This window comes from Zootoca vivipara, chromosome 8 (assembly GCF_963506605.1).
Source record: "Zootoca vivipara chromosome 8, rZooViv1.1, whole genome shotgun sequence".
Lineage (NCBI taxonomy): Eukaryota > Metazoa > Chordata > Lepidosauria > Squamata > Lacertidae > Zootoca > Zootoca vivipara.
Genome location: NC_083283.1, coordinates 16,287,896 through 16,309,987, shown reverse-complemented (window position 1 = coordinate 16,309,987; position 22,092 = coordinate 16,287,896). Strand labels below are relative to the sequence as shown.

The window sequence follows — 22,092 nt, the reverse complement described above, 5'->3', positions numbered from 1 at the left end:
GAGGACCCAGGTCACTCTAAAAGTTCTACTGTTTGGGGGAGCCAGTTTGGTACAGTACTGGCTTCTCCTGAACCCCATCACTAACAGAAAAGCCACCACATGTACAGAGCTTCTCAGGCTCTTAATATTTTTTTTGGGGGGGAGGCCTTCCAATATGGTGAAAATCCTGCAGCATGTTTCGTTTCTGTTTATTGTAATTGTAACAGAAAATATGGGCAGACAGCACTCGACAGGAACACAGGAAGCTGCCTTACACTAAGAACACTGGCCCCTATTATTACCTACCCTGACCAGCAGCATCTCTCAAAGGCTTCAGACAGCAGGTGTCCTCTTATCTGGAGATGAAAAGGACTACACGCAAGGCACATGCAAGGCCACTGAGGTGTGGACATTCCCTCAACAGGTTTACACTTGACGGTACAAATCTGAAATGAATGTTCCATGGGGATTATTCAGGACAAGTCAGAAGTTACATTCTTAACAGGAGAATCCATGGGAAATTTTGATGATGAAGAAGAAGCCAGCTCTTGCATCCAAAAGCAGGCAGATTGCAATAATGACTAGTGACAGCCAGCAACCAAGTGTTTATATATTCCTCATTTAGAGGGTAACATGTGAACAGGCACTGAAATTTCCTGAGCTTCTGACACACGTACCAATTTCTGTCACAAATGAGGTTTGATGAGGACTTATCATAAGAACATAAGGCAAAGGCTTCGGGATTCTCTGCCCACAGTAGCCACTTTCCAGATGTTTCCAGGAAGCCCACAAGTAGGAAATGAACACGCTAGCGCTCTCTGGCTTGTATTCAACACCAGTAACAGCAAGAGGCATACTGCAAGTAAATGCCATAGGCACAGCAAAATGCCTATCATAACCAGTGGACTGTGTGTGGAAGACGAGGTTGCTTACTGCAAGATCATCTGGAGAAGTGCAGGACAGTATATCTCTCTGCAACGTATGCAGAGGCACCTCTGCGAGATCCCTGTCTGCAAGGGCCAAACCACCCAGAGGCAGGAATAAAGGGCAGGTTCTGATCACATTGCTACACTGTTCCCATGTGCAGCCCACATGGCAAGCTGGTGGTGGTTATTCTAGTACCCGAGAATAAAGTATCACCCTATTTGCATAGCTCCACCCCTTCATCTGCATAGTTTCTCCTGCATTCTGATTACCCAGTATGTTGGGAACTTCACATAAAATATATTGCTCATCTAATAAGTGTGTCCAAAGCTAGTATTGTGTATGGATTTGAACCCATAGTTGCCAAGCCTAATATTCTTTATTCTTTTCCACAAATCATGTTCAACCTCATGAGTTATGCGGGCAGCTTCCCCCCCCCTTTCCCCTTTTCCTTAAAGTAGGTAAATGTGTAAATCAGCAGCACAGGAAAGACTCATTCAGAAATCAATGTATACATCACAGCACATTCATTTCCTTGCTTCTCTGTCGTTTTGTTTTAATTAAACCAGTTTGTGAATGACATACTCCATTGTTGTAATGCAACAATGGTCTCGTACAAACAGCTCACGTCCCTTCTTAACCAACTCCTACCCATTAAGAAAGGCAAAGGGCATATTTGGTTTCACAACCTACTAAAATATATTTAAGAAAGAAAGAAAAGCCATGATTGCAACTCCTTGCAAACAATGCAAGCAATAAATGCAGTAAATTACTGTTGTGTGTAAGACAATATACTAATGTTAACTGAAGCAATAGAATTAGAATACACACTCCCTCTGGGAACATTTCTCTCGCACTCCCCCCCCCCCCTTTAAGAAGGAAGTTGAGCACAGTCATAAATAAATCAGTGTGTTTGCTCTTGCTAGACTGGAATGACAGGTCCTCTAGGTACTGCTGCTTGCTTCGCTTTGACAATTGCTCACCGCATAGCAACACTCACTCTGAACCAAGAGGAGCTGTCAATATGAAATACAATGGCTCTTCAGGACTCCCCTAAATCAATATGGGACATCACGTAGTTGAGCAAATGGAACTTTCATGTTCAGAGCCAATACGCCAATGAACACCATATGTTGAATGGCCATCACTTGCCTGATGGAACTCCAGAGGTTGGCCTCTGTTTGAAAGGCAATGCTGAACTACCAGTAGGTCTGATCCAATAAGGCAATGGATAATACAGTTCTTTTCAGCTCAATTATTGGAGCTGTTGCCACTACTAGGCAATGGCTAGCAGTTTCTGGTGTGTAAACTAGCTCTCAAGAGAGCCAGTGTGGTGCAGGGGTTAGCATCATCGGACTAGCTAGGACATGCAGACCAGGGTTCAAACCCACTCAGCCATGAAGACTACTGGGTGACCTTGGACCAGCCATTCACTCTCAGCTTAAGCTACCCCACAAGGTTGTTGTGAGAAAATAATGGGGAGAAGAACTATGTATGCCATCTTGGGTGCCTTGGGGGGGGGGAGGATATAAATCAATCAATCAAACAAACAACTCTGCCTCCCCAATAGGTAGCACTTTGTGGTACCTACATTCTTTCTGTGTGTAGGGCCCCCATGCCAATCAGGATTTTTTTTAGTATTGGGCAGGGAGGGGAGCTGGGTGAAAGTTTGGGAGAGGCTAAAAGCAGATACTTAAGCTGTTGTTACCTAGTGCATAGTCTTGGGCTGCCAGCCACGGCAGAGCTCAGCGGAGGAAGAAGGCAACCCACCAGCCAAGTCTCCCGGGGGGTAATTGCCTGGAGGCAGAGTCCCACATGCAAGGTTCAGTCCAGTCCTAAGGTCAGGAGTATCTCAGTTCATGTATTCAGAGGATCCAGGGGTCAAGAAAGCCAAGGGTCCAAGGTCACAAGAAGCAAGAAGCCACAAGGTCTGGCCAGGAACAACAAATGTTGTTCCCAGCAACTGACTGAGGCTGCTTAAGAAAGCCAGAGCCAGCTGGTTCTCATCAGGAGCAAGAAGGCTGGCCAGCAGCAGGTAGAAGCACTTTGCCTTCTGCTCCTTCAGGCTGCTTTTCAGCAGGTGAAGCCAATTCCTGGCCAATTCCTTTTATATTGGTCAGGAGCCCACAGACCCCAAACCAGAATTATTGTAAATGGCTTCCTTTGAGGCCAGTTCACCTGAGGATCCAGGTGTACCCAGCTGTACCCTGCCTGCCCCCAAAACATGGGGAGCATGCCAAGAAGACCACAAAGTGAAGTTCTTCTTCTTCTTCTTCTTCTTCTTCTTCTTCTTCTTCTTCTTCTTCTTCTTCTTCTTCTTCTTCTTCTTCTTTTTGTGTGACATTTGCTTTTTATGCTTTTTCACAGTTGAGTTCAATGTGCCACACTGGTCTTGACAGTAATAAATTTAAATAGACTTTTTCTTGATACCAGAAGTTCAACTATGGACCGTGGTTACACATGACAGCATTATTTGTTATAGCACAACTTATTTTCAAATGGGGAAAAAAATTAGTATCATTTACAGTATCTCAAGGTAGACTTTCCTTTGCAAGGGAACTTCCTTTCCAGTACTTTGGAGGTCTACAAGATGCATCTAGAAAATTTACTACTGTGGAAAATGGAGAGAGCTTAAATTGATGAATGGGCATGATTTTGTTGTTGTTGTTCTTTTCCATTAATTACTGTAACATTGTCCTTCAGGTGGTTGAGGGAGTTTCATATTTTCTTTAGACATCATTAGACGCCAGAGCTCTTGCAGAACATCTTTGATACTATAAGAATTCTGCCATTTTGCTAGGACTGATATGGCTCTTGGATCCACCACTCCGTTAGAACTATTTACTCCATTCATATTAATTTTTGTTACAAATCTTACAAATGGAGGTGCTTCTGGATATTTAGGCCCACATTCTATTTTAAGGCTGTATATTCTGTTTTCATAAATTGTTCTTGGAGGCCCAATAATCATGCCTGTCCATCTTGTAAGTGTCATATCTTCATCATCTTCAAGACCCCAGCTAACTGTCCCATCTCCAACTCCTTTCTGACCTTCTTCAAGTTCTTCCAACAGTCGAAAATTACGAGGAACTTTTACACCCAAGCCCGTGGTGGCCGACATCTTGCGCCGCTTGTCACTGCGAGCCCCCAAAGTGAAGTTCTTCTAATCAGGGACTTGGATCTTAAGGGTGGAATGAAGTGGAGCTTAGGAAAGCTATGGATAGAGGGACTTATAAGGCCTTAGTTCAGGGAACCTGTGGCCATCCGGGTGCTGCTGCACTACAGCTCCAATCATCCTTGACTGTTGGCCATGTTGGCTGGAGCGTATGGGTGTTGGAGTCCGGAAGCATTCCTGGAGGGCCACAGGTGCTCACTCCTGCCTTAGTTGGAGCAAGTTGGGAACAGACAGTACATGTGAAAAGGATCTAGGAGTCTTGGTAGACCACAAACTTGACATGAGTCAGCAGTGTGATGCAGCAGCTAAAAAAGCCAATGCAATTCTGGGCTGCATCAATAGGAGTCTAGCATCTAGATCAAGGGAAGTAATAGTACCACTGTATTCTGCTCTGGTCAGACCTCACCTGGAGTACTGTGTCCAGTTCTGAGCACCACAGTTCAAGAAGGATACTGAAAAGCTGGAACGTGTCCAGAGGAGGGCAACCAAAATGGTCAAAGGCCTGGAAACAATGCCTTATGAGGAACGGCTTAGGGATCTGGGTATGTTTAGCCTGGAGAAGAGAAGGTTAAGGGGTGATATGATAGCCATGTTCAAATATATAAAAGGATGTCATATAGAAGAGGGTGAAAGGTTGTTTTCTGCTGCTCCAGAGAAGCGGACACCGAGCAGTGGATTCAAGCTACAAGAAAGAAGATTCCACCTAAACATTACGAAGAACTTCCTGACAGTAAGAGCTGTTCAGCAGTGGAATTGGCTGCCAAGGAGGGTGGTGGAGTCTCCTTCTTTGGAGGTCTTTAAGCGGAGGCTTGATGGCCATATGTCAGGAATGCTTTGATGGTGTTTCCTGCTTGGCAGGGGGTTGGACTGGATGGCCCTTGTGGTCTCTTCCAACTCTATGATTCTAAGTTGTTCAGCTGGAGCTTTGCATGGTGCTGCAACCACCTTGCTTCATGGGCATCTACCTGCTAAGGATGGTGAAAGAACATCAGTGAAAGAAGGATAAAATTAATTGTCAGTTTGGTTATGATTAAAACTTTACATGAAGTAGACTGACAACTGAGGAAGGGGTCCCAGATATAGAAAAGTTACAGGGCAGGGATCCGAGACACAAAGAAGCTGGAGGGAAAATAGGCGGAGAAAGCAATAGATTGAGGAAATGGAATCATCTGATTGAAGTGGGGAAAGAAAAAAGGCAAAGGGGACCATGAATATAGTACTGGTTACAGAGGGCTTGGGAGAAACATCAGGACATTTAAGGATAGGAGGCTGTAAGTTGTGGAGAAGCATAATAAATGCCAGAAAGGTTGGTCATGAGAAAGGATGTCTGAAGAAAGTGGGACAAAGAAGGCAGTGGCCTGTAAAGCACGGATCCATTCTAAGGGAACAAGTGTTGGAGTCATGGAAGTGAAAAAATGAAGAACCAAGGAAAAAGTCAGATTGAGGGGAAACTTTGCATAGATCCCAGAAACAGAAGGGACAATTCACTATTGTCAGGAAAGAAGTGGGTAAGCAAGGGAAATTTGGTGGGCTGGGGATTGAGGGTCAGAGTTGGCAATGACCAGGAGATGCCAGTGGATGGGGACATCTGCTCAGTCCTGTCCCCTTCCAGCAGCACAATTCAGATGTTCGGATTGCAGCCTCCATCTGTTTTGCTTGCAAGAAAGAAGCAGTTCTATGTGCTTTGTGGCCCAATTGTTCTTCTCAGACTGCAGTGTGGTAATCATAGCTGCCAAGTTATCCCTTTTTAAAGGGATTTTCCCTAATGCTGAGTAGGCTTCCTCGCGAAAAAAGGGAAAACTTGGCAGCTATGGTGGTAATCTCTGCTGCGTACAAACACAATGAAGCTGCAGGAGCTACTATAAAATATTGCCAGTTTTCAAAAGGCAGTAGTATTACACTACTGTGATGGCATTGAAGTCATGTTTCCAAGACAGAGGACTAAAAACAAATGAACCTTAGCTTCCTTAAATAGCTGGTAATGGATTCAATAAAGAAACTTACTGTTTAAGAATAACCCTTAAAATTTGGTGTTTTGCTGTGAATAATGACTGTGGTTTACATTGACAACAAAAATGTCATTTACAAGAGAAGTTGTGAAATCCCTTGGGGTAGTAGAGGATTTTCATTTTAAATAAAACTGTATTTCAGTACTAATTATTACTATTAGCATAAATTCAAATCTCCATGGAAGGAAATTGTAATATCTCTCTCATATTCCTAATACCACAGATAATCTGTGGTTTTTCTGCTTCTGGTTGAGGTTGCATAGAAGTGTCCCAAACTAGAAGAGGGTTGAGAGCATCCTACTTGCAACAAAAAAAAATAAGACACGCAAATCGATGAAGCTAAATGTAATAATATGCCTGTGGTAAACAGAAATTATTCAGATCCGCGTTGCAAATTCCTGAATCACTTTTGCAGATAAGTATTACAAATGTGAAATGATAACTGTGTGGCTAAGTAGAAATATCTGCAGAAATAAAGGATCAGGTTTTGCACAAAACAAGTCCGCAGGGATTGCCTGTCCCTAATCAGAGAATCATAGCAAAAGAAGGGATTTGGGATTGAAAATAATGAATGTGTTCTCAGAACTATCTAACTAATCATTACAAATTCTTCTCTCAAAATGCCAGGTCTAAGCTGATTGCAGTTTCCCATACATTTTATCTAGAATCTCCTTTCAGGGCCAAACTACAAGTAATGTTAACCACATATGTAGTTCTGCCCTTAAGTGCAGATGTGGTGCGGTTGTTGGTTTTTTTAAAAAAACAGATTCTAGAAGTGGATCAGAACGTTAGCATGTCGGGAAAGAGGCTTGAACCCTTTGCCCCTGCAGTGGGACTGATCTAAATAAGCACGCCAGCCCTGAAATTCACACTGCCCAAATACAATTTGTTTGAACAGAAAGCAAAAGCTTTGGCAAACAGGACTGGAAGTTGCATCAGAAAGCGCTCTGTCTACACTCTACATTATTCCACAATGAAGGACCGCCACAAGATATGCACAGCAGTAAAGACATCCCTAGCTAGCATCTACCCTAATCGGGTTATCCAAAGCATATCCTGATTTGGCGTGCTTAGAGTCCTGATGGAGAAAGCTCCATTCGTGAGGCACCGCCTCTACTGGACTCCTTCAAGAGGAAAGATGGGATACAGGTTCAATAAATACATACAATCTTATTATCTGAGAGCTGGGATATCTGATCCTCAATAATGTATAAGGGACCTGAATTCCTGTTTAATGTGAAGGGTTTTCTCTTGATTCACCACCACTTCTGAAGAACAGCTTCTCTTCACTTCTTCTCCTTTGGAATATTTCTTCCTTTCTCCCCTCTTTGTAGGTACTCATGCTGGAGTGAAGCAATCTGTATCTTTTTGCAAGCTTCCCTTGATAGTTATGTGTGGAGCTAAAGAGCGCTATCTGTTTTTATTATGTATTCTGTGTTGCAATTTTGTGTTTTTATCTTGAGAACCACCCTGTGATCTTCGGGTGAAGGGTACTATACAAATTTAATAAATGATAATATTGTTAATAATATATGGCAGCTATCACCCATTCTTCCCCATTTTGGGCATGAAGTTTCTCTCATCTCTGCTTCCCTTCTGATTTAACCAGAGTTGTGCTACTTTATTTTGTGCTATGTCGCCGTTCTACTTTGGTAACCACCGTATTATTCCTTTGTATCCTTTTTGACTCTAAGCTCCACAGTCATTTGCCCCATGGTGCAATGTGACTCTCAGCTTAGGACCCAGACATGTGTTCCTCCTGAAATTCACAGCGTGGAAAAATGAGGGTGTGTGGTGACAATAACAGAACACCCCAAGTGAATGGCTCTTCCAAGTCAAGGGTGGCCAACTTCAGACCTGGGGGTCCATAGGTCTCTTCCCAAGCCATGTCCCTCCCCAACCCTGCTCCATACCTCCCTCAACTGTTTTGTCTGACTAGAATGTGTTCTTGGGTTGTTATAAAACCTCTTGCTTACATGGATTGAGATGTAACTCTGACTTTTGCATGGCCGGAGTAAAAAGGCAAAGGTAAAGGACCCCTGGACGGTTACATCCAGCCAAGGCGACTAATGGGGTTAGAATCATAGAATCATAGAGCTGGAAGAGACCACAAGGGCCACCCAGTCCAACCCCCTGCCAAGCAGGAAACACCATCAAAGCATTCTTGACATATGCCTGTCAAGCCTCTGCTTAAAGACCTCCAAAGAAGGAGACTCCACCACACTCCTTGCTAGCAAATTCCACTGCCGAACAGCTCTTACTGTCAGGAAGCTCTTCCTAATGTTTAGGGTTGTGCCACTCATCTCGCTTTCGGGCCAAGGAAGCTGGCGTTTGTCCACAGACAGCTTTCCGGGTCATGTGGCCAGCATGACTAAACCACCCAAGTGCATGGAAACTTTTACCTTCCTGCCACAGTGGTACCTATTTATCTGTTTGCACTGGAATGCTTTCGAACTGCTAGGTTGGCAGGAGCTGGGACAGAGCCACGGGAGGAGCTCACCCCATCACAGGGATTCAAACCGCCGACCTTCTGATCAGCAAGCCCAAGAGGCTCAGTAGTTTAGACCACAGCACCACCCACGTCCCTACTGGAGTGTAGCTCCGTCACTGTTGCCTCTGTCCCCTGTCACTTTTCCTTCTGGCCCTACCCAGCACTGGCATGCAGGACCGAGAAGATTACCCGTGAGGAAATACAGTCCTTAGGCTGAAAAAAGTTTTCTTTTTTTAAAAATACTTTTTATTCACTTTTCCAATTAAAAAAATAAAACAACAAACATACACACAAACAAACACAAAAAGAAAACCTATTAATTACATCATAGCTTCCTTATCTAATCTCTTTTTGCTCTGCCGAGCTATGACCTCCCTCCCTTCATACGGCTTTGTTATTCCACTCCTATCTCGCAGTTCCTTTTATGATTCAGTCTCACTTCGTAGGTTTTATTTCAGTCCTGCAAGTGTCTTTAAGCTTGTACAGTTTTTCTCCATATAGACAATGAATTTACTCCACTCTCTCTGGAACTTTGTCTCTCCCTGGTTTCGGATCTCACAGGTCAACTTTGCCAGTTCAGCATAGTTCATCATTTTTGTCTGCCACTCCTCAATAGTTGGTACATCCTGTGTTTTCCACTTTGGGGCTAATAAGGTTCTTGCCGTGGTTGTAGCATACATAAAAAGTCTCTGATCCCCCTTAGCAATCTCATCTCCAATTAGTCCCAATAAGAATGCTTCGGGGTTTTTGGTGAAAGTATACTTAAACATCTTTTCCAACTCATTATATAGATTTTCCCAAAATCTCTTTACCGTCTCACATGTCCACCACATATGGTAAAATTGTCCATCTTTCTGTTTACATCTCCAACACTCTCTACTACTCGTCCTATACATCTTAGCTAATTTTACTGGTGTTAAATACCATCTATACATCATTTTCATGACATTTTCTTTCAAGGCGGTACATGCAGTAAATTTCATTGTTTCATTCCACAATTTCAACCACATGTCATATTCAATATTATGCCCCAAATCTTTTGCCCATGAAAAAACGTTTTCAACCCACATTGCTAGTGGAAAAGCTCTGATATATCATTTGAGCGTGAGTGAAGAGATGGAGAAGTATCTGATTTAAAGATATAAAGTGCCGTATATACTCAAGTATAAGCCGACCCGAATATAAGCCAAGGCACCTAATTTTACCTCAAGAAACTGGGAAAACCTATTGACTTGAGTACATGTATAAGCCGAAGGTGGGAAATGCAGCAGCTACTGGTAAATTTCAAAAATAAAAATAAATACCACCCTATGCCTCTCCCAGCTGTCAGCGGCGGGGTGGGGGGGGGAGAAGTGGCGAGGAAGGATCCCTTTATTGCCTCTTCTCGCTCCCCGCCGCTTTGCACAGAGCAGGCATAGGACTGAGGTTCGGAGAGTTGCAGCGCAGCACTTCTCCGAACCCCTGGTCCTGTGCCTTTGTCTGCCACCCCCCATCTCACTCGAATATAAGCCGGGGGCGGCTTTTCCAGCACATTTTTGGTGCTGAAAAAGTAGGCTTATACTCGAGTATATATGGTACCTTCTCCCCTCCCTTTCTCTCTTTCCTCTTTCCTCCCGAAGCAGCTCAAATGCTTTGAAAAAGATTCTATTCTCGGAAAGGAACTGAAATAATTTTAAACGGACCAATTTACATATTTCTGAAATAACATGCTTCCCTTCATAACAGATCCTTAGCTGTCAGGGTTGTTTCAAATTGAGGCAAAAATTATACTGTAGATTAAATTCTCGCAGCTGATACATTTGTAACAATAATACTTAACCGTCTTTAACTCTCAAATAAAAAAATGCAGCAGATTGAGACACGGCAGAAAGAATGCATAATACTGGGATCACATTAACAACACCTTCCGAAAGAAACATTAGAACTAGCGCAGACAAAACACTAATTAGTATGAAACGGTGCAAAGGTATAAAGAGACAGCGTTGAGCATTAGAAGGTCTTTTCTCTGCCTAACCTTGCTTCATTGTTAACTCTTTGATCCTACACTCCTAATCTGTGTAACTAATTAATCTGAATAGGTAGCCAAGTAAATATGTGGGTACTTTTGAGCAATATTGATAAATACAGACGGAACATCTTTCTAACTGTAACGACTTGTTCATCACATCTTCTAGAAGTAATAATATATCTTCCCTCTAAATCCATTTCACCTGGCGTCAGCAGAACATAAAAACATAGTAAGAGGAGCCTGCTGGATCAGGCCAAAGGCCCATCTAATCCAGCGTCGTATACACACGGTGGCCAACTAGATGCCCATGGTAAGCCCTCAAGCAGGGTCTGAGCACAAGAGCAACTCTCCCCTCTTATGGTTTCCAACAACTGGTATTCAGAAGCACTGCGACCTCTGATTATGGGAGCAGAACACAGCCAGCCTTATTGTCTATAAATTTGTTCGGTCTTCTTTTAAAGCTGTTCAAGTTGGTGGCAATCACTGACTCCTGCAGGAGCAGTTTCCATAGTTTAGCTATGCACTGGTTGAAGAAGGATTTTCTTTTATATGTCCTGAATCTTCCAACATTCAGCTTCATTGGATGTCCATGAGTTCCAGTGTTGTGAGAGGGGGAGGAAACCTTTTCTCTATCCGCTTCCTTCATGCCATGCATAATTTTATAAACTTCTCCCATGTCACCTGCAACTTGCCTTTCTTCTAAAGTGAAAAGAAGTCCCCAATGCTGCATTTTCCCCCTCACAGGGAACGGCTCCACCACCTTGATTTTTCCAGTTGCCCTTTTCAATGGCCTTTCTGAAGTGAGGCAACTAGAACTGTACCGAGTATTCCAAATGCAGTTGTACCATACATCCGTATACAGTGGTACCTCGCAAGACGAATGCCCTGCAAGATGAATTTTTCGCAAGACGAATGCGTCTTGCGATCTGATGGTGACTCGCAAGACGAATTCGTTTTGCGAAAAATTCATCTTGTGAACTGCAGTTTCCCATAGGAATGCATTGAAATTTAATTAATGCATTCCTATGGGCAAAAAAAGAAATTTCAATGCATTCCTATGGGAAACTGCGATTTGCAAGGCGAATTTTTTGCAAAATGAATTGACTCGTGGAACGAATTAAATTCGTCTTGCGAGGCACCACTGTAATGGCATTATGATATCAGCAATTTTATTTTCAGTTCCTTTCCTTTATATATATATTTGCAGCTGCTATATGCAGAGGCCGCATCCAGACTTCCTTTTGTGCTATGTTTCTAGGCACAGGTCTGCGCTTTACAGCTCTGTGTCCCGGCTTCCGGTTTGTCTGCGGAGGGAAATGGCGGTGCGGAGTGGACCCCTTAAAAAAACCCATGGATGAGCGAAGAAAAACTTGCTGCGCTCGCGGAGCCTCACCGCTGCAGCAAGAGAAGTGGCTTGAGTTTGCTCACGGCTCTATCGCAGCTCAAAAAAGCTGAAACCACAAATCGCCACCTGAAGCAGCAGACTTTCTAAAAATGGTATTTATTGCCAAACTATTTGACTTTAAATTTAACGAATTTGGACTTAAAAGTAAGTTGGCAAAGACGGAATCTAAAAAGGAAGTCAACTTCTGTCTTCTGAAGGATACATTCTGCAGCATGAACTTGTGAATTGGATCAAAAGATACTTGGAAACACATTAGTCTTTTGCTACTCTTTAAGCGGCACTTAGCTAACTATTAGCAAACCATCTCTTTGTTGGATACAAAGAATTGATCTGTTGCTCTTTTGAACTTTTAAATGGAGTTTATATGAATGCAGTGGAGTACCCTCAGTTTTTGTGAATGGCAAAGCTATTTTTTAATGAATGGAAGTGGTCTAAAGGCTGGAAATTTTATTAAAATAAATTCAAAAGGACCCTGTTACTAGATTTATATACTGCCTTTCATATGTCCTGATAGCTCAGCGGGTTAGAGCATGGTGCTGATAATGCCAAGGTTGTAGGTTCAATCCCCATATGGTACAGCTATGTATTCCTGCATTGCAGATGGCTGGACTAGATGATCCCCAGGATCTTGTTTCTAATTCAACAATTCTATGATTCTATGATCATGCTGGAAGTGATTTAAATATTACCAAATAGCCAGAAACTGTGATAAGACGACAAGAAAAAGAAAGAAAAAGAAAAAAAGGTACCTGCCAGATAACTGACTACTTTTTCTTCTATCACCACCTTCCATCTTGGTGGATGTCACATGCCAATTAAGTACAATTAAAGAAGCTTATGAAAGCCTCCACTGGTTAAAGAGCCCACAGATGCACATCTATGCAAACATTTCATACCACATCTATTCATTATGTAAGTATAAAAAAGTATCCTTGAGTAATATAACCCACAATAAATACTGTTCCATGTTTTCACAAGCTTGCTAAGACCCTCTCTCCTCTACAACGTCAGCTAAACTTGTGATGGAAGGCCTTGAAATTTGAAATGTTGTTTTGACATATTTGACATATCCTTTTCATCAATGTCAAAACAAAATGTCAACATTTTGCAATTGCAACCCTCTGTGAGGAAGGATTATGGCGTCCACTCAGTGCCTGAGCAACACATTATTGGGGAGACTTCGGCAGGATAATTATTGATAATTATTTATTTAACAGTTTTACACACGCTTTGCTTGGCTTTAAATAAATCTGTGAAATATCTCTTGACTTTTCTAAACCCAGAATGTGACTTTTCCACCTACCAGTTCTACAGTGGCTATTTTGCTAAGCAAAGTGTTGAACTGAGGCCTACACTGGTCAAATGGCCAACTTCAGTGAGCGACAAATATACAGGCCCACAGCCAGAAGTTTTGTGGTAGGGTTCCTAAGGGTATATTATTGACTACACAACGTGAGGCCCTTGGTTTAACTAAAGCATTCTGGCAGTTCGTTCATGTGTGATGTGAGCTGGTACAGAACAATGGCTAAGACTGAAGTATATATAAAGAAACCTCCCCTCCCCCCATTTGAATCTTGCCTCTGCTGTGAACTTACTAGGTGGCCCTTACACAAGCCACCCACCTCTATCTGCAATGTAGGTAATAATAAATTGGGTTGAAGTTGGGATTACAGTTAGGTGAGGCATGTGAAATGCCATACAGATGTTAAGTATTGTTAACAGGGACATGGGTGGCACTGTGGTCTAAACCACTGAGCCTCTTGAGCTTGCCGATTGGTAGGTCAGCGGTTCGAATCCACACAATGGGGTGAGCACCCAATGCTATCCCAGCTCCTGCCAACCTAGCAGTTCGAAAGCACGCCAGTGCAAATAGATAAATAGGTACTGCTGTGGCGGGAAAGTAAACAGTGTTTCCCTGCGCTCTGGTTTCCATCACGGTGTCCCGTTGCACCAGAAGTGGTTTAGTCATGCTGGCCACATGACCTGGAAAGCTGTCTGTGGACAAACGCCGGCTCACTCGGCCTGAAAGCGAGAAGAGAGCCGCACCCCATAGTCGCCTTTGACTGGACTTTACCGTCCAGGGATCCTACATGTTGATTGATGTGTATTTATCTGCTCTTCTATCTTTTATTATTTACTACTCTCAGTGTATGGTATTGTATAATATTAACTTAAAAGGTGCCCTGCAATTATTTACAGTGGTACCTCTACTTACAAATAACTCTACTTACGAATGTTTCTACTTACGAACAGAGCTCCGTCCGCCATCTTGGATGTGGTTTAGATAGGATTTTTTCTACTTACGATTTTTTAGATAGGGTTGCTTCAACTTACGAATTTTTTTTCCCAATGCATTCCTATGGGATTCGACTTACAATTTTTTTCGACTTACGAATGTGCGTTTGGAACGCATTAAATTCGTAAGTAGAGGTACCACTGTATATCGAAGATTGGCATATACCTGTACATGTAAGTAAGTAAGTAAATAAATAAATGCCCTCCCTCTCACAGCTTGGTTCATTCCAAGTCACCATTTCTCAGACCCATTTACCTATTTGTAAAATGGAAGAAATAGTAAGTTCAAATATGGTGGCTGTAAGGTGTGTGTGTGCATATGTGCAAACTTTAGAGGGTCCCTATATACTGTATAATGAAAAAGTTCTAGTCTGAACTGTTGTTGCATCCAAACCAGCCACAGCAAGTAAAGCTGAATGGAAACTGCTATTTATTGCAATTCTTGTGAAGATTCTCTTACCGAATGGGAATTTTAGGATGTAGCCCAACAATAACAACACTACTTAACCTTGAGGGGGGAAATGTTGACATGGTATTTATGCGTTATTTATTGCAGCAACAAATAAATCATAGAACATAAGGTGTCAGTCTCCAGAGATCCTTCATTCAGGTGTTACAAGTCTTTTCTTTTATTTAAAGGAAACAGGAAAAGAAAACATGTTAGGCAGGATATGTAGAACAGATATGAATGAAGTTTTGGAAGACAGAAAGGGAGAATGATTTATGTATTCAAAAAAGCAAGGGGAGGGAAAGACAAGGAAGAATGAAAATGGAAGCCAAGCCAGCTTTTGTTGTTGTTGTTATTGTTAGCCTTGTGGTTCACAGCAGTACTCTGAACCTGGCCCAGCAGTAAATTGTCAACTAGGAGCAAAAGTAGCATACTGTGTATAATCAGCTCCTTTGAGTCATGTGGCTGCTGAGTTCTACACTAGTTGAAGCTTCTGAGGTTACCAATGCATGGACCACTGTGGTCTGGCTCCTGTGGTCCAGGAATGGTCACAGTAACTCAAAACGGCCTCTTTCCAATGTCCCTACCTAATTTTTTGTGCAGAAGCCTGTATTTGCCTCAAGTTTACTTAATCCTGACTATGTGAATACTGACCCCGCCCCCATATATAATCTTCAAATCTGAAGTGCAAAATTAAAAATAACATTGAACAGAGAAATAAGTTTAATCTCGGTATACATTTCATCAAGACAGAAAACTCTTTCCAAATGTCTGAGCAGAAGAGAGTAAGGGGAAAATACTAACGTATATGAGCAGATTTACTCCCCTTCAGTAGACCCCAAGAAAAAGCTCAGAATACCATAGCATTATTTTGTCACTTGTCTGCTGTCACCAAAGTTCTCCCGAAGTCACTTACCTATTTGTTTTTAAAAAAGATGCCCAACTTTAAAGCATCGTGCAGTCAAGTTAGCTGCTTTTAAACAAAAACAGAGGATGTTTTGCATGTTATTTCATTAATATATATAACATGTATATACTGACAAAATTAAAGAGTATAATAAATCTCTTTTGTAAAGACATCTTTAAAATGTAGATACACAATACTATTAACCTTATACGAAAACAACTTCTTTCAAATTACTTCTTTCACAATTAAAAACAGCTCGCATCTAAAGAATTCTCTAAGAGGGGACAGTTGGAAATTGAATATTTGATATTCCTAGCCCATCGTAAACTTTCCCATGCATAGATCCTAGAGATGCTGCCTTCTGAGCCTCCCAAGGGATAACCATCCCCTCCGCTTGAAAATATTTTGAGGTTTGTATAAAGCAGGGGAAAGGAAGGGAGAAACATTATCTGCCGCTCTGGATCTGAACCTCAAAGGTTTCTTTGACGCAAGTGTGAGCTTGACCACGTGAACGTGGTTTCAATTCTTCCTCCCCAAAGCTCACTTGAAACAGACATGAACATACTAGCCATTGGATGCAAATGGCTTTGTTGCTTTGATGGTTTGCAGATTTCATAGCTGTCCTTCTCCCCGTTCCATCTAAAAGTGAAATGATACATTGTAATTTGGATTATAATTTTGTTTTGATGATTTTAATTGATAACAGACAAAGGGGGAGAAATCTGCAAAGATTTTTCTTCTCTCTGAAGAACATATGATATGTCTTTGCCCCCCACCCTTTGGTAAACATCTGCACATAATAAAAAGATGCTGCACTAAAACTGCATTTCCTTTACCTTCACTCAGAATTTTCTGGATGATATTCCTGATGCAAGAAAAATGAAGCTTCTTTTCATCGCTCAGGAAGTCTTTTCTTTCACCTTCAGTACTCAAGGTGACAATTATAAAAAAAAACAATTCCCACTTTAGTTTTTAATGACATCAGAGGAAGATCTTCCACACCCTTTATTGTTATCAGCTCAACCTCATCAATACAGATATTGCACACCACAGTTTATTACTTTTTGTTTTTAAAGGAGGGGAAATCTCAAAAAGGTGTTTATGCAACATTATTATGAAATTTTTACCCCGTTGCATCAAATAATACGCTTACTTGTTCAGTTTTATTTTTATTTTAAAGAACATTTTGTTCTAACTTAATTGCCTGGTTCCACACAAGTGCTTTGTTAAAAAGCCTCACATATTTATATAGGCATGCAAATCAAAAGAGACCAAGAACTGTTCAGACCTGCTCCATCCCTGTTGTGCTAAGGGACTTATTCATTCAGTTTATCAGCTATATAAAAAATAAGTGTGCTGTACTGTATACACCTACCTCTTAAAAGAATTGCTAACACTATCAAAGCTCTTACGAAAAACCAAAGCAAACCAAAAGAGACTCACAATACCATGCTATGATAGGAATTTCAACTCCTGTGAAATCGCTACAATAAATGTTAATAAAAAGCATGCTTTTTTCTTTTAAGGCTATACACCAACTTTTGTTCTCTCTTAAAAAAAACCCAACAGACCCCTCCGCCTTTTCTTCTTTGGAGGGTGTAATAGTTTAAACATGAGATGTGAATTAGAATCAGTGCTGGGAGTGCTAAAATCAAAACGATAAGAGGGCTGCAATGACTACCTTGCAAGAAAAGGCTACAACATTTGGTTTTTTTTAGTTTTAAAAAGGGCAAGTAAAAAAGGGCATGGCAGTGGTTTAAAAATTACATGTGGTGATGGGGAAAAGTGATTAGAGAGTTTTTCGTCTCTCTCTTCTTTTTCACACAGTGTAATAGTTCAACTATGGAATTCACTTCCAGAAGATGTAGTGATATATACTAACTTGAGTGGCTTTTAAAGGGGGGGGGGGTAGGCAAAACCAAAGAGGATAAGACTACCAATGGCTACTAGACACAGTGGGGGCTCCAAGGCAGCATGCTACAGAATCCCATCTCCAGGCAAAAAGCACTAGAGAAGGTTATGGCATTATAGCTTTGCTGGTGGGCTTCCCAGAGGTTGACCTCTGTGAAACACAGGATGCTAGAATCATAGAATTGCAGAGTTGGAAGCGACCATGAGGATCATCTAGTCCAACCACCTGCAATGCAATGCAGGAATCTTTTGCCCAACGTGGGGCTTGGACCGACAACCCTGAGATTAAGAGCCTCATGCTCTATCAACTGAGCTAGACTAGATAGGCTGTTGGTCTGATCCAGCAGGGGTCTCATATACTTGGAATGATTTCTCTGCAACATCAAGACACCTTAAAATAATAAAAATCATTTTAAAAAAGTTTGCCAAATAGGGGGTGCCAAATTTTTGATAGCCAAAGCATAGATTTTTTCTGCACCAAACTTGGAAGCACACTTTGCTCTTACACCCACAAGTATTTACTTTTAGAATGTGTGACTGTCCCCATTTACCAGGAACAGCCCAGTTTTCTGGGAAACTTGTGACTGTTAAATCACGGCTTCTATTTTGTCCCAATTCGCCCTTTTAGGAATGCCTTAATCTGGGTTTCTAGAGTTGTCATTCTTCAACTCCCTCTTTGGGGTAGCTGGAAGCTCTTGGTGGAAGGTGAATACAGCATCATAAGTTTCTTCAGGAGACCAGGAAAATGAAGAGAACTGATTGGATTTATTACAACTTTAGCATCGAACAACTAATTAGAAGAAAGCCTACTCTTCATGGCTGTATTATGAATCCTAGCTTGTGTAGAGTGACAGCTTGAGACTGACCACAAACTGAGTCAGAACTGCTTCATATTCAAATGTGCTAGAACTGCTGGGAAAACATGCATTGAAACATATTTCATAATGAACATTGAGGGGCCATGAAGTGCACAATCTGCCATCTGATATGTTGGCAAGGCTCATTCAAACCGATTGATAGATTGCCAGGTTAACTATAGTCATCTTTAGGTGTTATACTCCCCCATGTGAGTAGCATTTATGCGGGGATAAGAAACCCCCAGATGGCTGTTTTAGTGGGGGGGGCAGGCAGCATTACTACTTTTGAACAGGAGCAGAGCTTAGCCGTCATACATGGTGCCCACCCTTCATTTAAATTTACCAAAAAAATGTATTGCCCCTGCCCACTGATCTATGAATGTTTGACACATAGGGGAAAGATCCTTGGATCATCAGAGGTCTCCAGTCTAACCCCAGCTTCCAATTTAGCAGGTCCTATTGAGATTAAGGACACAAATAGAGGGAATGAAGAAGAAAACAGCACTACAACTTTATTCTTTAAATAACCAAGGGCAGCCGAACTATGCACTTATTTCCCATTGATTTAGATGTGAATAAAACTTGATTGCCATTCTCTGGATTGTGCCCATTTGGCAGCAATCTGAAAAGGCACGGTCACCATATCTATGTGCTCAATTGGACTGTATGAATTTGCTTTGGCAGAAGAACCAGTACCACCCCCTCCCCCAATTACCCATATTCTATATCAGGAGCTGGGATGGAAGGAAAGGCAAAGCTTGAAAAACAGCTTGGTATACAGCATGCTATAAGAGTCTACTAATCCCTAAAGCAGACACAAAAATAAATAGGTGCAAGGCCTTCCATACAGGTGAACAAGCTTCCTGAATTGCAACCAATGTCGAGGAACAACACTGTTTGCAATACTGTGATCTGTCGTTTCCAGTTCTTTCCCCAGTGATCTGATAGAAGCTTCTCCTCTGCAAGCATAGCTGAAATGAATGGAAGTTTTGCAGAAACACATCCAGGCACAAACCGGCTTGGACAAGAAAGATTTCTTCTGGTACACACTCATAATGACAGCTGTAATATTCAGTCATTAATTTGTTTGATTAATTGATTAAAAAGAACTTGGCTGGTTAAACGAGTATCTCACAACTAGGTAGACAGCTGATTTTTTAAAAAAAGGAATTTTGACTTTATTAGGGTGTTTCTTTTTTTTAAATAAAAACCCCAAACCCTGCATTTCCTCCTGTGTGCAAGAGAAGGGGAAATGCACTTCTTCTAAGGCAGTATCTGCAGCAGCATGGGCTTAATATTTTTTTTAAAAAAGTATGTTCCTCTCTTTAGAACGGATATTTTATTTAATGTGCAAATGTGAATAGATGAAGATTGCCCTCCTAAGCATACTTACTAGCGTGCAAGTCCCAATGAGCTCTGTGGGACTGAATTCTGAGCAAACATGTTTAGGACTGCATGCAACTGATAAGAACTCCAGTCCTATACACACTGTTCTATGAGCAACATAAGTCAGTGGGACTTGCTTCTGAATAAACATAGGATTGTACTAAAGGATTTAAAAACTGACTGACAACCCTACTCATAACACACTGAGATTTCAGTGTGAATCCTTCCCGCAAAACAGTGACAGCCTCAAGGCATACAACACATGCCCTACACCTGAGCTATATACAGTACAGTGTCCCCAATCCAATAAGTACCACATCTCTGGGAAGCAACCAGAACATATTTTAGAAATAAAATACAAGAAAGGATCCAGGTACAGTGGTGCCTCGCTTAACAAACGCCCCGTAAGACAAAATTTTCGCTTAAAGAAAGGATTTTTCTAGCGGAGGTTGCCTCACTAGACAAATTCGTTTTACGAATAATTCGTCTAGCGAATCGCGGTTTCCCATAGGAATGCATTGAAATTCAATTAATGCGTTCCTATGGGCAAATTTTTTTATAAAAAAAAATCAATGTATTCCTATGGGATTCGCTAGACAAATTTTTTGTTATAAGAATAGACCCGTGGAACGAATTAAATTCATCTAGTGAGGCACCACTGTCCTGGAAATGTAACTGTTATTAACATCTGATAGCATAGTCATGTGATGCAACTGATGAAGTGGACTCTCCGCCGAAAGCTTGTGCCATAATAAATCTGTTTAGCGCCACAAGACTCTCTTCTTGTTTTTGCTGACTTTAAACCATTCGAAAACCCTTGCCTTTTAAAACATTTCCCTCTTTCCGGGTAATGTAGCCTTCAGCGAGAAGCATAAGACTGACCACACAATGGCAAGCAAAACTTCTCCTGTAATAAATAAGCCCTGTAGCCGAAAAAAGGCACGGTCCCCACTATGCGTAGCAAGTGGTTTTTCAGTACGCTTGTTTCTCTTGGCAGGGTTTAGACACATCTTTCTAGTTAACAAATGTATTCTGCTGTCAGCTCTTTTCAAGAATTATGCTCCCTGCCTGATGCCAAAAACCTCTTTAAATATTAATAAATAACTCAAAGGTATCTTAGATAGTCTGCACTTGAGGAATTATGCTAATGTTTTTTGTGATGAAAATATGAGAAACTCCCCCCCCCCTCACCCCGCACTTCCTCCTGGCTTTCTACAGTTTGCATGTAGACCTCCCAGATCCACTGCAGTTCACCACTGAAAGAATTTGCTTGAAATGCAGTGGGCAATCCATTTAAAAAAGAAAAAAGGCAGGGGCAAAAATTCCCATTGACTTCAAAAGCAAATCCATGTTGGGGAATCAGTTATGGAACAATACTGTAGTCAAGCGCACAGACTAGAAGACTCACCATGTTTACCTAATCATTTGCTACGAGGGACACTTTCCATGGATGTAGGTGGAGAGGAGACAAGCCCATCAGGGTTGTATTGGGGCAAAGTGAAAGACAGCTCAGGAAGAATATTTCAATCAAAGAACACACAAGAACAATGGAATGCTGTTGTTCAGAAATTGCATGATACTGAATACCAGCTGAATACTGGCAACTGTGGGAAAGAGACTGTGTCTTCATGCTTGCATGTGGGATTGCCAGATTGCTAGATCGCATGATCTAGATCAGGGGTCAGCAAACTTTTTCAGCAGGGGGCCGGTCCACTGTCTCTCAGACCTTGTGGGGGGCCGGACTATATTTTGAAAAATATATATGAATGAATTCCTATGCCCCACAAATAACCCAGAGATGCATTTTAAATAAAAGGACACATTCTACTCATGGAAAAACACCAGGCAGGTCCAACAAATAACCCAGAGATGCATTTTAAATAAAAGAACACATTCTACTCATGTAAAAACATGCTGATTCCCGAACCATCCGCGGGTCGGATTTAGAAGGTGATTGGGTCGCATCCGGCCCCCGGGCCTTAGTTTTGGGACCCCTGATCTAGATGGACTTTTGGATTGATTTGGCAAGGCTGTCCATGTGTTATCCTTGAATGAATGAACGAACGAACGAATGAATGAATGAATGACAGATGCGGAAAAGAAGTGGCAACACAGCATCCATTAAAATCAATAAACAGCAAAGGAACAACAGTACAACAATCTGGACATCACACATTGTAATGAATGGTCAGGAAAAGTCTGTTCCACCTGGAGCTCTGCCTCGTCTGTATTCCCCCCCCCTATAAATTTATAGAAACTTAAAGTGGCATATATATTCTTTTAATTAATTAATAAGC

At 41.6% G+C, this 22,092-nt stretch overlaps 1 protein-coding gene across 1 annotated transcript; it reads right to left on the bottom strand.

The window, feature by feature from the left end:
- Positions 1-3,242: 3,242 nt before the first annotated feature.
- Positions 3,243-4,039, bottom strand: LOC118078529 (ubiquitin-conjugating enzyme E2 variant 1-like). Its single transcript, XM_060278219.1, has one exon. It carries the CDS (start codon positions 4,022-4,024, stop codon positions 3,581-3,583), a length of 444 nt encoding a protein of 147 aa, XP_060134202.1. The 5' UTR covers positions 4,025-4,039; the 3' UTR covers positions 3,243-3,580.
- Positions 4,040-22,092: the final 18,053 nt, after the last annotated feature.

Coding starts and splice junctions, on each gene's coding strand:
- LOC118078529 (XM_060278219.1), bottom strand. CDS start 4,024: ATGTCGGCCACCACGGGCTTGGGTGTAAAAGTTCCTCGTAATTTTCGA.